This window comes from Pelobates fuscus, chromosome 8 (assembly GCF_036172605.1).
Source record: "Pelobates fuscus isolate aPelFus1 chromosome 8, aPelFus1.pri, whole genome shotgun sequence".
NCBI lineage: Eukaryota > Metazoa > Chordata > Amphibia > Anura > Pelobatidae > Pelobates > Pelobates fuscus.
Window position 1 is genome coordinate 36429674 of NC_086324.1, and position 14245 is coordinate 36443918.

Here is a 14245-nt window from a genome sequence, read left to right on the forward strand (position 1 = left end):
CATATGTTTGAAAAGGGGTCAACAAGACCTATAGTGAAAAGAATACCATCGGCACTGTGAAGCATGGTGGTGGCTCACTAATGTTTTGGGGTGTATGAGCTCTAAATGAGCTCTTGTGAAAATGCAGCATGATATCAGAAAACAGTGGCAGACATTTTGTATTCTTCTGCATGAAGGCTGCGCATGGGATGCTTTTGCACTTCCCAGCATGACAATGACAATTACCCTAAGCACAAGATTAAGTTGACCCTCCAGTGGTTACATTAGAAAAAAGTTAAGGTTCTGAAGTGGCCATCACAGTCTTCTGACTTTAATCGTAAACGTGCGTTTCACACAAGATGACCAAAGTCTTTGCATTCTTCCTAGACAAGTATTAGGGGCCTTATATCAAAGACTGCACACTGTCATTGATGGTAAAGGGAGCAATGCACAATTTTAATAACTAAGGGTATTCAGACTTGTGAACAGGTGTCATTTAATTTTTTTCTTTGCTGTCATGTTTTGTTTTATGATTGTGCCATTCTGTTATAACTTACAATTGAATATGAATCCTATAAGAAATAAAAAAAATGTGTTTTGCCTGCTCACTCGTGTTTTCTTTAAAAATTGTACATATATTACCAATTTTCCATGGGTAGGCAAACTTTTGAGCACAACTGTATATATATAAGAATTATATATATATAAAACAAACAAGACAAACAAATTATAAACCCCTAAACCACATCTAAAAATTGTTTAGCCCTTAAGTGTAATTACACATAAAAGCATATACATACATCAAAGACGATTTTCAAAAGTAACTTAATAGATAAACTCCAGCTTACACTGGTGAATAACTCTTAAATTTTAAACGATGAGACCGGATATGTGTACCATAACCACTGAATCACTGCGAGAATAACCGCCACCTGAGGTTAAAAGTGTAAATAGTAAGTGTGTCTATTGAATAATCAATAGTAATAGCAGGACTCTGTGGAGATAGTTATTAAGGCAATATGAGTTCACAAAATAGCAATATTGTGTAACAAATGTCTCAGCTTTTTGTATCTTTTCTTCCCATATGTGGGCAAGAAAAATGAAACAATAGCTGAATAAAATTAATCTAGTAAAGGTTTAACCACATATGGCGGCATTCTATTCCGATTCCCAAGAGAGTGAGCAGGAGAGTGAGCTGGAACACAAATCTGAGCTGCAGTGGAACACACACGGCTGTCAGCAAGTCTGTCTGCAACACGAAGAGGTCCAGATCTGATTTCATCCGGCCGGTGAGAGAGATTTTTAACATCTTTTGGACACTCAAAACTTTAATTTGACAGAAGCTGCTCTCCAAACTTGGGAACTTTTATTGTCTTTTATATTTTATGTGTTAGTTATTGACAGTGATTTATTGCTAATAAATTTTTTTTTACTTGAAGCAATCTGTCGGCTGCACATATAATTGACACAGTTTTTCTACTACAGTGGGATAATACATATCTTTCCCAAAATTCATTTATTTTTTCAGTGTACTGGTTAAACATATGTGGTTAAACCTTTACTAGATTAATTTTATTCAGCTATTGTTTCATTTTTCTTGCCCACATATGGGAAGAAAAGATACAAAAAGCTGAGACATTTGTTACACAATATTGCTATTTTGTGAACTCATATTGCCTTAATAACTATCTCCACAGAGTCCTGCTATTACTATTGATACATCAAAGACGGCCTTTAGTAAAATAAAAAAATAGATAAACAAACAATAGTGTAATGTGTTTAAAAGATAACTAAATTATAATTGTATAATGAAAGCACACTCACACTTTATAGAGCTTTTAAGAGTGCTGCTGTATTTGACGTGGATGGTACAATGTCTTGGGATATATCATCAGCAGTGGTGGTAGTGTATCTTCCAAAAGCAGGATAGTATGTAGAGACAAAACTGAAAATATCCAGTTGTACAGTATATATAGATATTGGTTTTACAAAAGAAAAGGTAACTTTCCTGATTACATGAAGCAGATCATAAACCTGGGATGTGTGGAGCCAGGAAGCCAATGAGATGCAAAGTAAAACCCCAAATAATATTCAAAATAAATTAAATTTAAAAGGATAAATCTTAATAAAGACCCAGGTGGGTTGAAACAGTTGATTTCGTTAATACACTTTGAAAAAAATTCTTGAGAGTGCTCTTTTCTTTACTTTTGTATATTTTTGTGCTGAAAAGCACCCAGGTATTTATTGATTTGATTTGGTGAGTGCCAGAATTTGGACTTTTGTATATATACATATATAGAATTTTGATATATATACATATACAAAGAGTTAAACGCCTTGCTATTTTTTTTATCCCAACACACCTCTGGAGATATGATACATATTTCATGATTAATCTCCTCAGATTAATAAGTACCTTAAAACCTTAATTGTTGTGATTGGACCAGCTTTCTCACAAGGCAATCATACCGTCTGCTGTGCTCTAAATCCTGCTTTATGTAGCTATTGTTTTAATCATAGCCTGTGGAATAGAGGAATCTTATTAGACTAGTGCTGGGCTAGTCAACAGGTAGTAGACCAGTTTATGTTAACCTACAACTCATATGATCTTCAGCCAGCCAATATAAATTCTGTCAGAAGTTCATGGGCATCCAGCCACTGATTGATATCCAGCCACAGAAGGAAGACCTAACGCAGTTGTTTTTAATCTTTTTTTAATAGAGATACAAAGTTTGGACATGTTGTTAGCTGGATAACCCACTGTTCAACTGAAAAGTTACAGACCAAACATTCCAAGTAAAAAAATGACAGGAAAGCTTTCAACTCCCTCCCTGAGCATTGGCATTTAAATGATACTTGGTCATTTAAGCAGTGCTTAAACAGTTTAAGATCACCAGGCTTTGTTAAGTGGGCTTGTGTAACTGACAATGGCAGCCGATGGGAATTTACAGCCAGGAAAAACAGATTGAAGTTTAGTCACATAACTCCTCCTCACTACCAAAAATGACTTTAAGGAACTTGCCAAGAGCCATATCCACTGCAGTAAACTGTAGGGGCTATGGTGCCAGCAGTACCCTTATGCTCTCCACCTTGTAAGTAGTCAAAACATTTTAGAACTTCTAACCTACAGCAAGCTGTAGTAGTTATGGTGCTGGAAGTGTTATTTAGATGGCAGCAACCGGTGAGAGAATACCTTGGAATTTGATGGTATACCTTCAAAGTGTTTAAGTAATTCATATTTGCCCAGAACTGATATTTATTATTTGTGTGCATTTTAAAATAGCATTGTCTTTATTAAAATACATAATTAATTTTAAAAAATAATAAATTAATACATATATTTGCATTTGTGTCAAATAACAATTGCTATTATCAATTCTACAGGTATGTAACAGAATTTAATGAAAACTTAGGCAACGTTTCAGCTCTTCGAACTTTCAGAGTATTGAGAGCTTTGAAAACTATTTCTGTAATTCCAGGTACGTGGTAATTAATGTTACGGGTTAGGTAGGCCCTTTTTATATTGTGAGGATATTTATGGGGATTAATTATTATTAATACGTTTTCATTTATTAAAAATAATATTTTCATAAAAAATATTAAAATGAATAATTTTTATAAAAAAATCAGGGGTTGATATTTTATTGGCGCAATTCCCATTTATTATTTAAAGTGAAAAGTTACTCACTATATTAACTCTTTAGGCCTGGAATATGTTGTTAGAATTTAATATTTAATACATTATTATCATAACTTTTTATAAAAATTATATTTATTTTTGTCAATAAGTGTAAATATACATTGTAATTAGTGAATAGTTTTTCAATAATTTTGAACATAGGCATAGTACAGTATCACAATCTCAGTAAAGCAATTTTAAGCTTTTTAGAGTGATAGGTTTGTTAGTTCATGACAAATTCAATCAACCAGGTTAGTATATGGAATATATTCTTCATACACTATTGATTGAGACAATCAACAAATAGAATGTTACTATTTGTTAAATTATAAGGAACCATATGAGCTTATCAGCATATGGATTATTATAATTTAAAGACAGAAATTTTCAGGATCTTAAAATACAATCTTAGCTTTTTACTTCTTAGTACAAATTAAAAACACATGTGGATTGGTTGCTTATTGTAAACACCATTCATTAGACTTAGCTGGACAGAGTTCATTATTTACTCAGGTGATCTATGCACAAAGTTCTACAAAATGTTTTACCACATAATTATAACCAGCTCCGTGCTGTTTCAGAGTAATTAATTATGATTAATGAATTCATTCAGTAACTAAATTCTTGCAGGTTTAGTTTAGTTATTCCTTATCTGTTAACCTTCTGACCTGGTCCAATGAAATTTTGGGGCAAGTCATTATGTTAATGGATGTTGACTTAATTTTGATATATATTTCTATATGTCTCAAACAGCAGGTGGAGCTGTTGTCCACATCAGGAATGTTACCAGCTATTATCATACAGGGTTAATTCTTGTTCAGGACAATTTAGGAATGTTTAATTTCAAGATGCTTTGATTGCCATTTCTTTTTTTCTCTCAATGTGGACTTTGGTCTCAAACCAGTGTGTCCTTGCTCAAAACCAGCGTTATGGCAATTTCAGGATATTTAAGCTTTCTAACTTAATTTATCTCTATTGCTAATTACATTTTTTATATGTATATAGTTTCTACATATGTAAATTGCTCACTTTGGATATATCACACTATATTTCTATTTTTATATATAATTAAACTTAATTTATATTCCTCATAGTGATATATGTGTGTTTGCTGAACATGTACTTTTAATTAACACATATTTGTCTTATCTGTGTTCTTATTATTTATTGAAACAGATGTATTTACTCATTGTCTGGCTCTTTTAGCTGACCGGGTCATACTTTCAGAAAAACATCTTGTTTCTTCATTTTAGCACCTCATGGCATATTAGCCAATTTGCGTTTTTGCTAATATGGATGTATTTTTATCACACAATATATATGTATTTTCTTCCTACACAATATCTCTGACAATATACTGTGGTTGTATTTACGCGTGAACCCCATTAATCATAAATTCCATTTGTTAGTAGTGTTGATGTTTAATTATAAAAAAATTAGATATGGTTTTATATGCTCTGTGTAGGACTCAGCAAAAGAATTGAGACTGAAAAATTCAGAATCTGATTAATGCAAACAGGCTGCTTAGTCAGGCAGCCTGAATCAGTCATTGTTAGCAGAACCAGTAACCAAAGTGACATACAAAGAAGCCAAAATTGGTCCAGAAACAAGAAAAAAAAAGGTTGAATTAATGAAGTTACAATGCTTAGAAATCAAGAAACCAGACAATTAGTTAGAATACAATGATAAAGAAAATGATATCTAGGAAGTTTGCACAATAGTGATGCAGAGTGCTGTTTAATAGCCTGAAGTTGAGCAAGGACATGGTATGGATAAGGGAAAAATATCCTATTGGAGATCGTGTTCCAAAAATAAGGTTCAGAAAATAATCCAGATGCATAGGGATGGTTTCTGGGACCCTGAGGAAACCACATTTTTTTTGTCTAACTGCTTCTAAATATTTTCACAAAAAACTATAGGATGATAACCAGAGAATATTATAAAAATAACTAACCCTTTAAATAATATGCTCATTATGCTTGCTGATATGAAAAATAAATGTACACATTATTTTCATAGAACACCACTGTTCCCCTTGTCCTAATGGTAAATGTTTGACAAATAACTTGAAAGAGAAGGTGTTCAGAAGGTATAGAACGTACAAAATTTAACATGTTTTTTATTCATGAAGTTTTATGTATCTTTACAGCATCTTTCATTCAAATAATTGAAATATTTGTTCACATCCCAGGTCTGAAGACCATTGTGGGGGCTCTTGTCCAGTCGGTAAAGAAACTTTTCAATGTGAAGGTTCTCACCGTATTCTGCCTGAGTGTATTTGCACTAGTAGGTCTGCAACTTTTTATGGGACATTTGAGAAGTAAATGTGTGCTGTGGCCAAAAGGAGCACCTTTTAACATCATTGTGTTTGAAAAGACCTACAATGAAAGTAAGAGTATGTTTTCAACCTTCCTTTCTATAAATTAGTCAAAGAGAAATGATGGTAAAAACACTCTATAATGCTAAATTTGCATAAGATTGACTAAACTGGAAAACACATATGCTTCTTTTGGCAGAATAATAAATTGGTAATGTGCAATATTTCCAACATCAGAAGAAAGTCATGTAGAGTGAGATTCCAACTCATGGGAACCAAGTCAATATGGGCCTTATGTAAATGAACAGTAATAGCTTCAGTTCATTGCATAGGATATTGTGCAAGGAGGTTCTCTGCTCCTGCCTCCCTTTACATCATTAATTATACCGGAAGTAATGTGTAACAATTACTGCAGCTAATACTGTCCCTTCTCCTTCTGATGTTAAAGGACACATTTATGCTTCCTCTTTTATTTTTCTTAATTTTGTACAGCATGTGCATATTGTGCAACTTCCTGCCTCCTTTATGCATGACAAACATATTGGATAAAATCTGTACACAGACTTTAACACAGACAAAACCTTGATTAGATATGTCATCCTGATAATATGGGCATGGGAGTAATGTTATAATTAATTAGCCAGTAGATATATATTTATATATTTATTATAATATGACCCTATCCACATTCTGCATTGAATTTGGTAATAAAGAACATCCATTCCACCTTTATGAGGACACATTGATCATGAGTGCAAGTGCCCTCATTAAATTACAAATGATACGCATTCAACTTATCCTTTAAGTGCCCTATATTGTCTAATTGTGAAAACAAATGAAAATAACGTAGTATTTTCTCAATTTCCCAAAACCTCAACATCTCAAGCTTTGTAAGTCAACCTTGTTGAGTGACAGAGAGCTGGACAATAAAACAGGTCAAACATTTCTCTGACAGTTAACCCCCTAATATTATTCCCCATTTGAGGATATTACACGTTGCTTTTAAAGTTGAACTTCAGACATAATATGTGATGCTGATATATGCATGCATGTATTGTTTGTACCATAGCATTTATTATATACTGGGAATTTATGTTAAGGTTTTTAACGCAATACACAATATACAGTTTAGTTAATCACACATTTACATAATTCTAGAAACAGCAACATCTGAGTACTATGTGATGTTTGCTTTTGCAAAATCAGTATGGGCTTTTTATATGAAAATAAATACTGAACGTGCATATTAAGTTAAGCCAACGCTAAATATTTATTGTTAGAATACACAATCAATGACTTTTGATATAATTTGAGATTGTAATGATTTTTAAATGGAATGAGTTCAAGCATAAGAGCACAACTCATATTCTCCATTATAGTAAAATGTTAATCTATATGGACAGAAGGGGAGTTTATGCATGTCTCTAGAGAATAGTATACACCACTTATCTACTCAGAAATAAGTAGCTTGTATTTCCCATGCAAAGTTTTACTAAACAGTGTTTTTTGGTTTTTTTTTAGTTTTTTTTTTCTTTTTATAAGAGTGGATTCCACAGTAGAGAAATGTAAGTCTCATGGGCTGTAGAAGAGAGACACATCCCAGTCTTGGATAAAAATGTTCCAGAGTGCAGTTTTTGGTCTCCCTCTGTATGTGTACAGATGAACGTATGCAGGGGTTAATCTGGAAGGTGTCTTCCAGATGTAATTTAATAAGCTCCCCATAGATACCAGTGCGCTAACAACAAACAAATCGCACTTTGTCTCCAGATATTATTCCAGCTATTTCATATGGGAAGACTGATGTTAATCAGTTATGTCTTCAAAGCCTAAAGTTCAGCTAGCAGCTCTGATTAAGTTATTATGTATAATATAACATGTGAAATCAGGATTTCCTATGTTCATCCATACAGCTGGATATACATTATTCCGATTTTGTGTTTATTTTATGTTTATATTTTATTTATTTTTTATTTAGGGGTTAACCCTTATTAAACAATATTACCAGTTATTGCAGAAATAGATGCATGTAGGAAACCAACTGATTCCTACATATACCTATAGTTTTCTTTTGCACATTTGGCGATAAATATAAATGCAGTCTATTCATCATGTGGTGGAGGACAGTCAATTGAACCATATTGGATAACACAGACAACATATGTGAATTGAAAAAACTCATCAAACAATACAATCTTGTTACAAGGTTATACATGTAATGAAGGAGAAATAATGGGGTAAAACATATGAAATATAATATTTTAGAAATATTTTCAAAAATTAATAATGTTGTTAATATCAAAAATTATATTATAGCACTGTAAAATTTATGAAAAATCCCCCCAATAAATTAGCATAAGAATTGCCTACTATTTAAATTCTTTAGAACACAAATTCATTATTCAATTTACTTTTTAGAATTAACACAATTATATATCATAACAGATTATAAAATTTTATTTTATTGTGACAAAAAATAAACATGAAAACACATTGAACAATGTATAAAATATGGCAAGTACAATAATGTAATTCAACAATTAAGCAGTCAATATATGATCTCTAAAGTGAGTAATGCAGTATGGATGATAAGCAATGTAGTCACTCACAATAAATTAAGAGCAGGCAGTATAGAACAAAACACCACCTGGCAGCAACTGTTCTTTTACTGAAATATCAATTAACTATTTCAACCCTGTATTAAACAACACAGTTCTCACCATCTAAAACAAAAAAATTGCAGTTTACAAATAAAACTGACTACAGTATTCAAATTGAATTGCTAAATGGTAACAACAAATAATCACAATCTCTCTCTTTTGCTATGCAATATTTTACATTAGCAAATCAACAAATAGCATCACAAAATTAACCCCTTCAGGACATATGACCTGTGTGACATGTTTTGATTCCCTTTTATTCCAGAAGTTTGGTCCTTAAGGGGTTAAAGACAGCTAAAAGTTGAATTAATTCCTGACTGCATTTAAACTACTATAAAAGGTGATTCAAAGATAGAATGTTAAATATCTGAAATTACAGTTTTGAATATGATAACATTACCAGAAAAAAACACCCATTAACTACTATGTACCTTACCATAGCTGCAGTTTAAAATAAACTTTACAGAATAAATATTCCAAAATAAGGAATTTGTATTCAGTTGTTTTCTAGATATTTTAGAAAAGTAGGTATACTTACCAACTCCTTTTTATTTGGTATTATTTTCTTGGATGGTGGTCAATCCAATTAGTGGAAATAGTTAAAAGAAGTTCGGAAAGTTAGGTATAACAATTAACTGACAAGACAGAGTTTTTTCAAAGCATTTCAAGCAATTAACAGATAGAAGTTCCTTTAAGTTAAAGTGAGTCTGCAGAGAATAAGACTATCATTAGGGTGTGTTGAATCTTTTTTTTTCCTTCAACAGAGCCCTGGAAGCTATCTGAAAAAATGTATAGCAGTTAAATTGGGCTATATATTTTTATAATATCTTTATAGTGTCTTGATGTTTAACTGGCAATTGTTTAGACATCATGATTTTCAATATTTTGTCAGCAGTAGCCAAATTGGAAAAGTCTACTTCAAGTCTACTATGTTCTCAATCTAGATGTTTCCATATTCTCTCTGTTCTCTATTCAGAGCTCTCAAATTCTCATCTTTTGTTTTTTTGCAAATGAAAAACAAGTTTATTGCTTATTCACAAATTATCTACATTTGTGCAAAGTATTGCTTGCTGTGTTTCATTTAGAGCATCCCTAAGTTCCCTTTTTATATTGTAAACCATTCTTGCTTGACTGTTGCTTTTTTATCTGTAAATTCTAAATATATGAAATGTCCTGCTCAAGTCATCTGCATTCAATATTTTATTACAGCCGCATAGCACACATTCTATAACTTGAAAAAACTCAATTTAGTTTATCTGGTTCTGACGGTAAATGGTAATTAGGGAGAAGCAATCCATTTGTGTGTGTTTTGTCAAAAACATTTGCTGGAGGACTGATTTATTACTAAATTACAGATTTATCAGGATGTAGTGATGTAATGCATTGCTTTGTTTTCCACAATCAGGCTCGATTTACAAATTGAAAGGTCAGAAGGATCCTTTTCTTTGCGGTGGTAACACAGATGCAGGGTAAGAACGTATTTACATGTATTCTATACTGCATATTATTATGGTTGCATCTTGAAATCCATCTATGCACTGTGATTTATTATCAATAAAACACCAAATGTGTACAGTTGTTTTCCTTAAAGGAACTCAAAAATGTATTGGTAGCGCTATTGTCCATGTCCCTATTATGTTAGGCCTGGCCCTCTCTTTTCTTCTAGTCTAAACGAGTGACCTGGTGTCCTATTTGTATAGTTCCAGACAATAATTTGTATTGGCTCTGAATATATCAGTATAATTTTAACATATCCCCTCTAAGGTGCCTTTTTTCTAAACTAAGCAGATTAAAATGTGTTAACTTTTCTTCATAGCTAAAATCTTCCATTCCTATTAATTATGTTGTAGACCACTGTTGCAAGTGCCATAATATCCTTCTTTAGAACAGGTGCCTAAAATTGCTCTGCATTTTCAAGATGTTACCATTCATTTATAAAAAGGCGAAATTATATATTGCATCCTGAGATTTAATTAAAAGAAGGATACCACATTAGGGTGCTGTTTATCAGATAGCTTACTAATTTAAATCCCTTGTGTGGGATTGTTCTATTAAGGATACCAGATTAGGGTGCTATTTAAAGATACCATAATAGAATGATGTATAATAGCTCCCTAATTTGGTACCCATATTGCCCTATTGCCCTATTTGAAATGAACAAAAATTAGGGAGCTACACTGCACACATAGGTAAATGACAGTGCATATGGCTGTGTGCATGTAAGGGCAATGACTGTGAACACATGGATAGAATGACAGTGCATGTGACTGTGTGCATACATGGGTAAATTACAGTGTAAATGACTGTGCATTTATAGTCAAATCATATTGGGAATGCATGGGTTAATGCAAGTGTGTGTGTCAGTGTGTCTGCATGGGTAAATGACAGTGTATGTGACAGTGTGCATATATGTGAAAATTGCAGTGTGAATGCATTGGGTTAATGACAGTGTCCATGTGTCCAATGACAGTGTAAATGACAATGTATATGACTCTGCTTGGGCAAATGTCAGTATTAATGCACGGGTAAATGAACGTGTATGTAACTGATCCCCTATACTCTAGCTGAGTAGATCCATGCAGAATCTCCCAAAATCCAAGTGTAGCAGAAGGTGTAGTGAATTATAGCTCCCAATCCCCCAAACATGAGCCAAGACTTCATGAAGGGGTAAAACGATCTGTTTAATGGTGGCCACAGCTTGGCCTTTTATGCAGTTCGGTCTAGTTCATGAGTTTTTAATGTACCGAATGATGCTGCGTTCGTATGAACAGAAACAAATGGATGGAAGTTTGGAAGTCCCAGCGGTGTTCGTGTGAAATAGTGTCCGAAAACAGTTCCATGCGTTCGACAATATGAACATATGAACGGCGACCACCCAGCCATACATCAATTAGCTGCGGTTAACCACAGCTTCTGGTAGGTTAACAGGCTGCACACTCCACTTGCGTGTGGTCTGGCTGTTTGTTAGTTTGTTCAGTAAACGAAATAAAAGGGAATAAATAGTGCTAAATACACGAATGGCATGCTTAAAGGGCACTGGTAGTCATAAAACAGGGGTTTTGTCACAGTGTATATGATTGTGTGCATGTATGGGTAAACTAAAAGTGTGACAGTATGCAAGCATGGGTTAATGACAATACTTGTGACAGTGTTCATACATGAGTAAATAAATACATATATTACTGTGTGTATTTAAATGGTAGTGTAAGAGTGTGCATGCATGAGTTTATGAGTGAGATTGCATGTAACAGGGCAATCTCACTTAGGGAGCTATCTAACAAACAACCAAAAAAGTAAAAATAAGGATATCCTTTTTTATTAAATTTGCTCTTTCATTTGCTTACTAGATAGGTTCCTAACTTGGTATCCTTTAATTATGGCAATTCCGTGTAAGGATACCAAACTAAGGAGCTATCTACTAAACAGCTCTACAACAGATCAAAATTAAGAAAAAAAGTACTTTTCTTAATTTTTCTGTCTCAACAGAGAGCTCCCTAATTTGCTATCCTTATGAAAGAAAAATGGAACCAAAATAATATGGTTCAATTCTTTCCAAATTCATATATTTTGGCAAGCTTCCGAATTCTGAAATGTTTCAGTAATTCAGACGAAATTTGATTTGTGTGAATCTGAATGCACATATCTAGTTACTACCATTTAGGGTGTAAGTTGTTAGTGCATTCGTCACTACAAAGTACATAACTTTCAATATATCTACATTAAATTTCATCTGCCATTTGAGTATCCAGTCCCCTAATCTATGTAAATCCCTCTGCAGCAAGGTAATATGCTGTTCACATTGTATAACCTTTCCTATTTTTGAGTCATCTGCAAACTCTGACACACGACTTTTAAAGCCTATTTTAAGGTCATTTATAAACTGGTTGAAGAGAAGTGGTCACAGAACAGACCTCTGAGGGACACCACTTACCACTTTTGTCCAGCGTGAAAATTTAGAATTAATAACAATTCTCTTTACTTTATCTTAAAGCCAATGTTCTACTCAAGAACAAGATTTTAATTTTGACTAATTTCTTAAAATTTCAACACAGTTCTATTGTGTATAACTGTAAGTAGGGACTGTGCAAATTCCTTCTGTGCTGTGACAATAGCTGAATTGGTAGACATTTCCGTATCAGCTATTTTAACCTAGATGTTGCCATTCAGTTTATTGTAATCATGAGTCTATTAAATAAACTTGTCAGCTTCTTGATCTAAGGAGAGGTCTGACTGCCATTCTGTGGTCGAGAAGGGATTTTTTCCTAGCTTGTTGCAAAACAGATGTGAGAAAGGCTGAACTTTATGGACACATGTCTTTTTTTCAGCTTAATTAACTATGTAATGTGTTTTCATATAACACACCCCCTTTAATTGTACCTTAATAAAACATCTACAGTAACAGTCAGCAAAGAACAATATGCCAGGTTCACCAAAGTATACACATTTTCTTATAAATAAGAGTTTCAGTGTACATAATTATAACAAATATCCCTAATTAAAAGATACGAAACATAATTTTATCTTTACATTTTTCCTTTTTAATTAGTCATTGCCCAGAAGGTTACATATGTGAAAAATATGGAAGAAATCCAAACTATGGCTACACAAGTTTTGACAACTTTGGTTGGGCATTCTTGTCTCTGTTTCGGTTAATGACTCAAGACTCCTGGGAAACTCTTTACCAACAGGTGAGATGCATTTTTATTTTTCCAATGATCTGGAAAATATTCATGAAGTGCGTAATAGACATAATAGTACATAAATTATCCCAATCCACAGGAAAAATACAATCTGGCAAAACTGTGCTTTAATATAGCCGTCATCCTTTAGGTTCTAGTATCAAAAGACTAAAGTTAGGAATTATACTGATATGTAAATAATTATCAACATTCAAGTGCATGATCAGAATGCTTTAGCAGCTACTAGACCCAGGGTGTTAATTGTATACTTTACAGTTTCTTCCCAGATCAAAGACTCAGCATTGCAAGGGTTAACTTGATTATTCCTTGGTCTATGTCTCTGGCAATAAATGCAACCCTTTTGATCACATGAATTAGCATCTCTACAAATATCCTACCTGGCTGTGCCTGTTGCCAGAATTCTGACATCAAAAGATAAAGTCCATAAAGTATAAGAATCAAGTGTATTCTTATAAAAGAGTTGAGTGTACATCAACAATACAAATGGCCCATGTATCATAAATTGGTCAGGGAGCAGGGTTTTCTGAGACTAGAGATAACGTATAACTGAGATTACGTATAACTGAGTGCCAGCCCACATGAAACTACATTTTCTTTTGAATATTATTATTATTATATATTATTCTATTATTATTATAGGAGAGGGCTTAAACTAGAAGTTCCTACTTTCCTTACTGATTTGATGATTTGCATATATATCGGCATTAGCATCGGTTCTGTGTTTTGTTTAAGTCCTATTTTATATCCAGAACTGACTTTTGCATCTGTTTGTGGTGTTGAGCGGGATTTTGTTATACATTTTTTTGGTCTAGTGCAAATAGTCATTTTTTAACACTTCTACCCTTGGGACACATACCCATTGTGTTTTGTTTCTTACTTTATGTATAAAATGCTGTGGGATATATTTCCAATG

At 33.1% G+C, this 14245-nt stretch overlaps 1 protein-coding gene across 1 annotated transcript in view; it reads left to right on the forward strand.

Annotated features, from left to right (window-relative positions):
- The window catches only part of LOC134571229 (sodium channel protein type 9 subunit alpha-like), a 122188-nt gene that overhangs the window by 12481 nt on the left and 95462 nt on the right, over positions 1 to 14245 (forward strand). Inside the window, 4 exon segments of the mRNA XM_063429400.1 lie at positions 3364 to 3458; positions 5850 to 6053; positions 10038 to 10101; positions 13179 to 13320. Coding sequence (XP_063285470.1) covers positions 3364 to 3458; positions 5850 to 6053; positions 10038 to 10101; positions 13179 to 13320 — 505 coding nt within the window.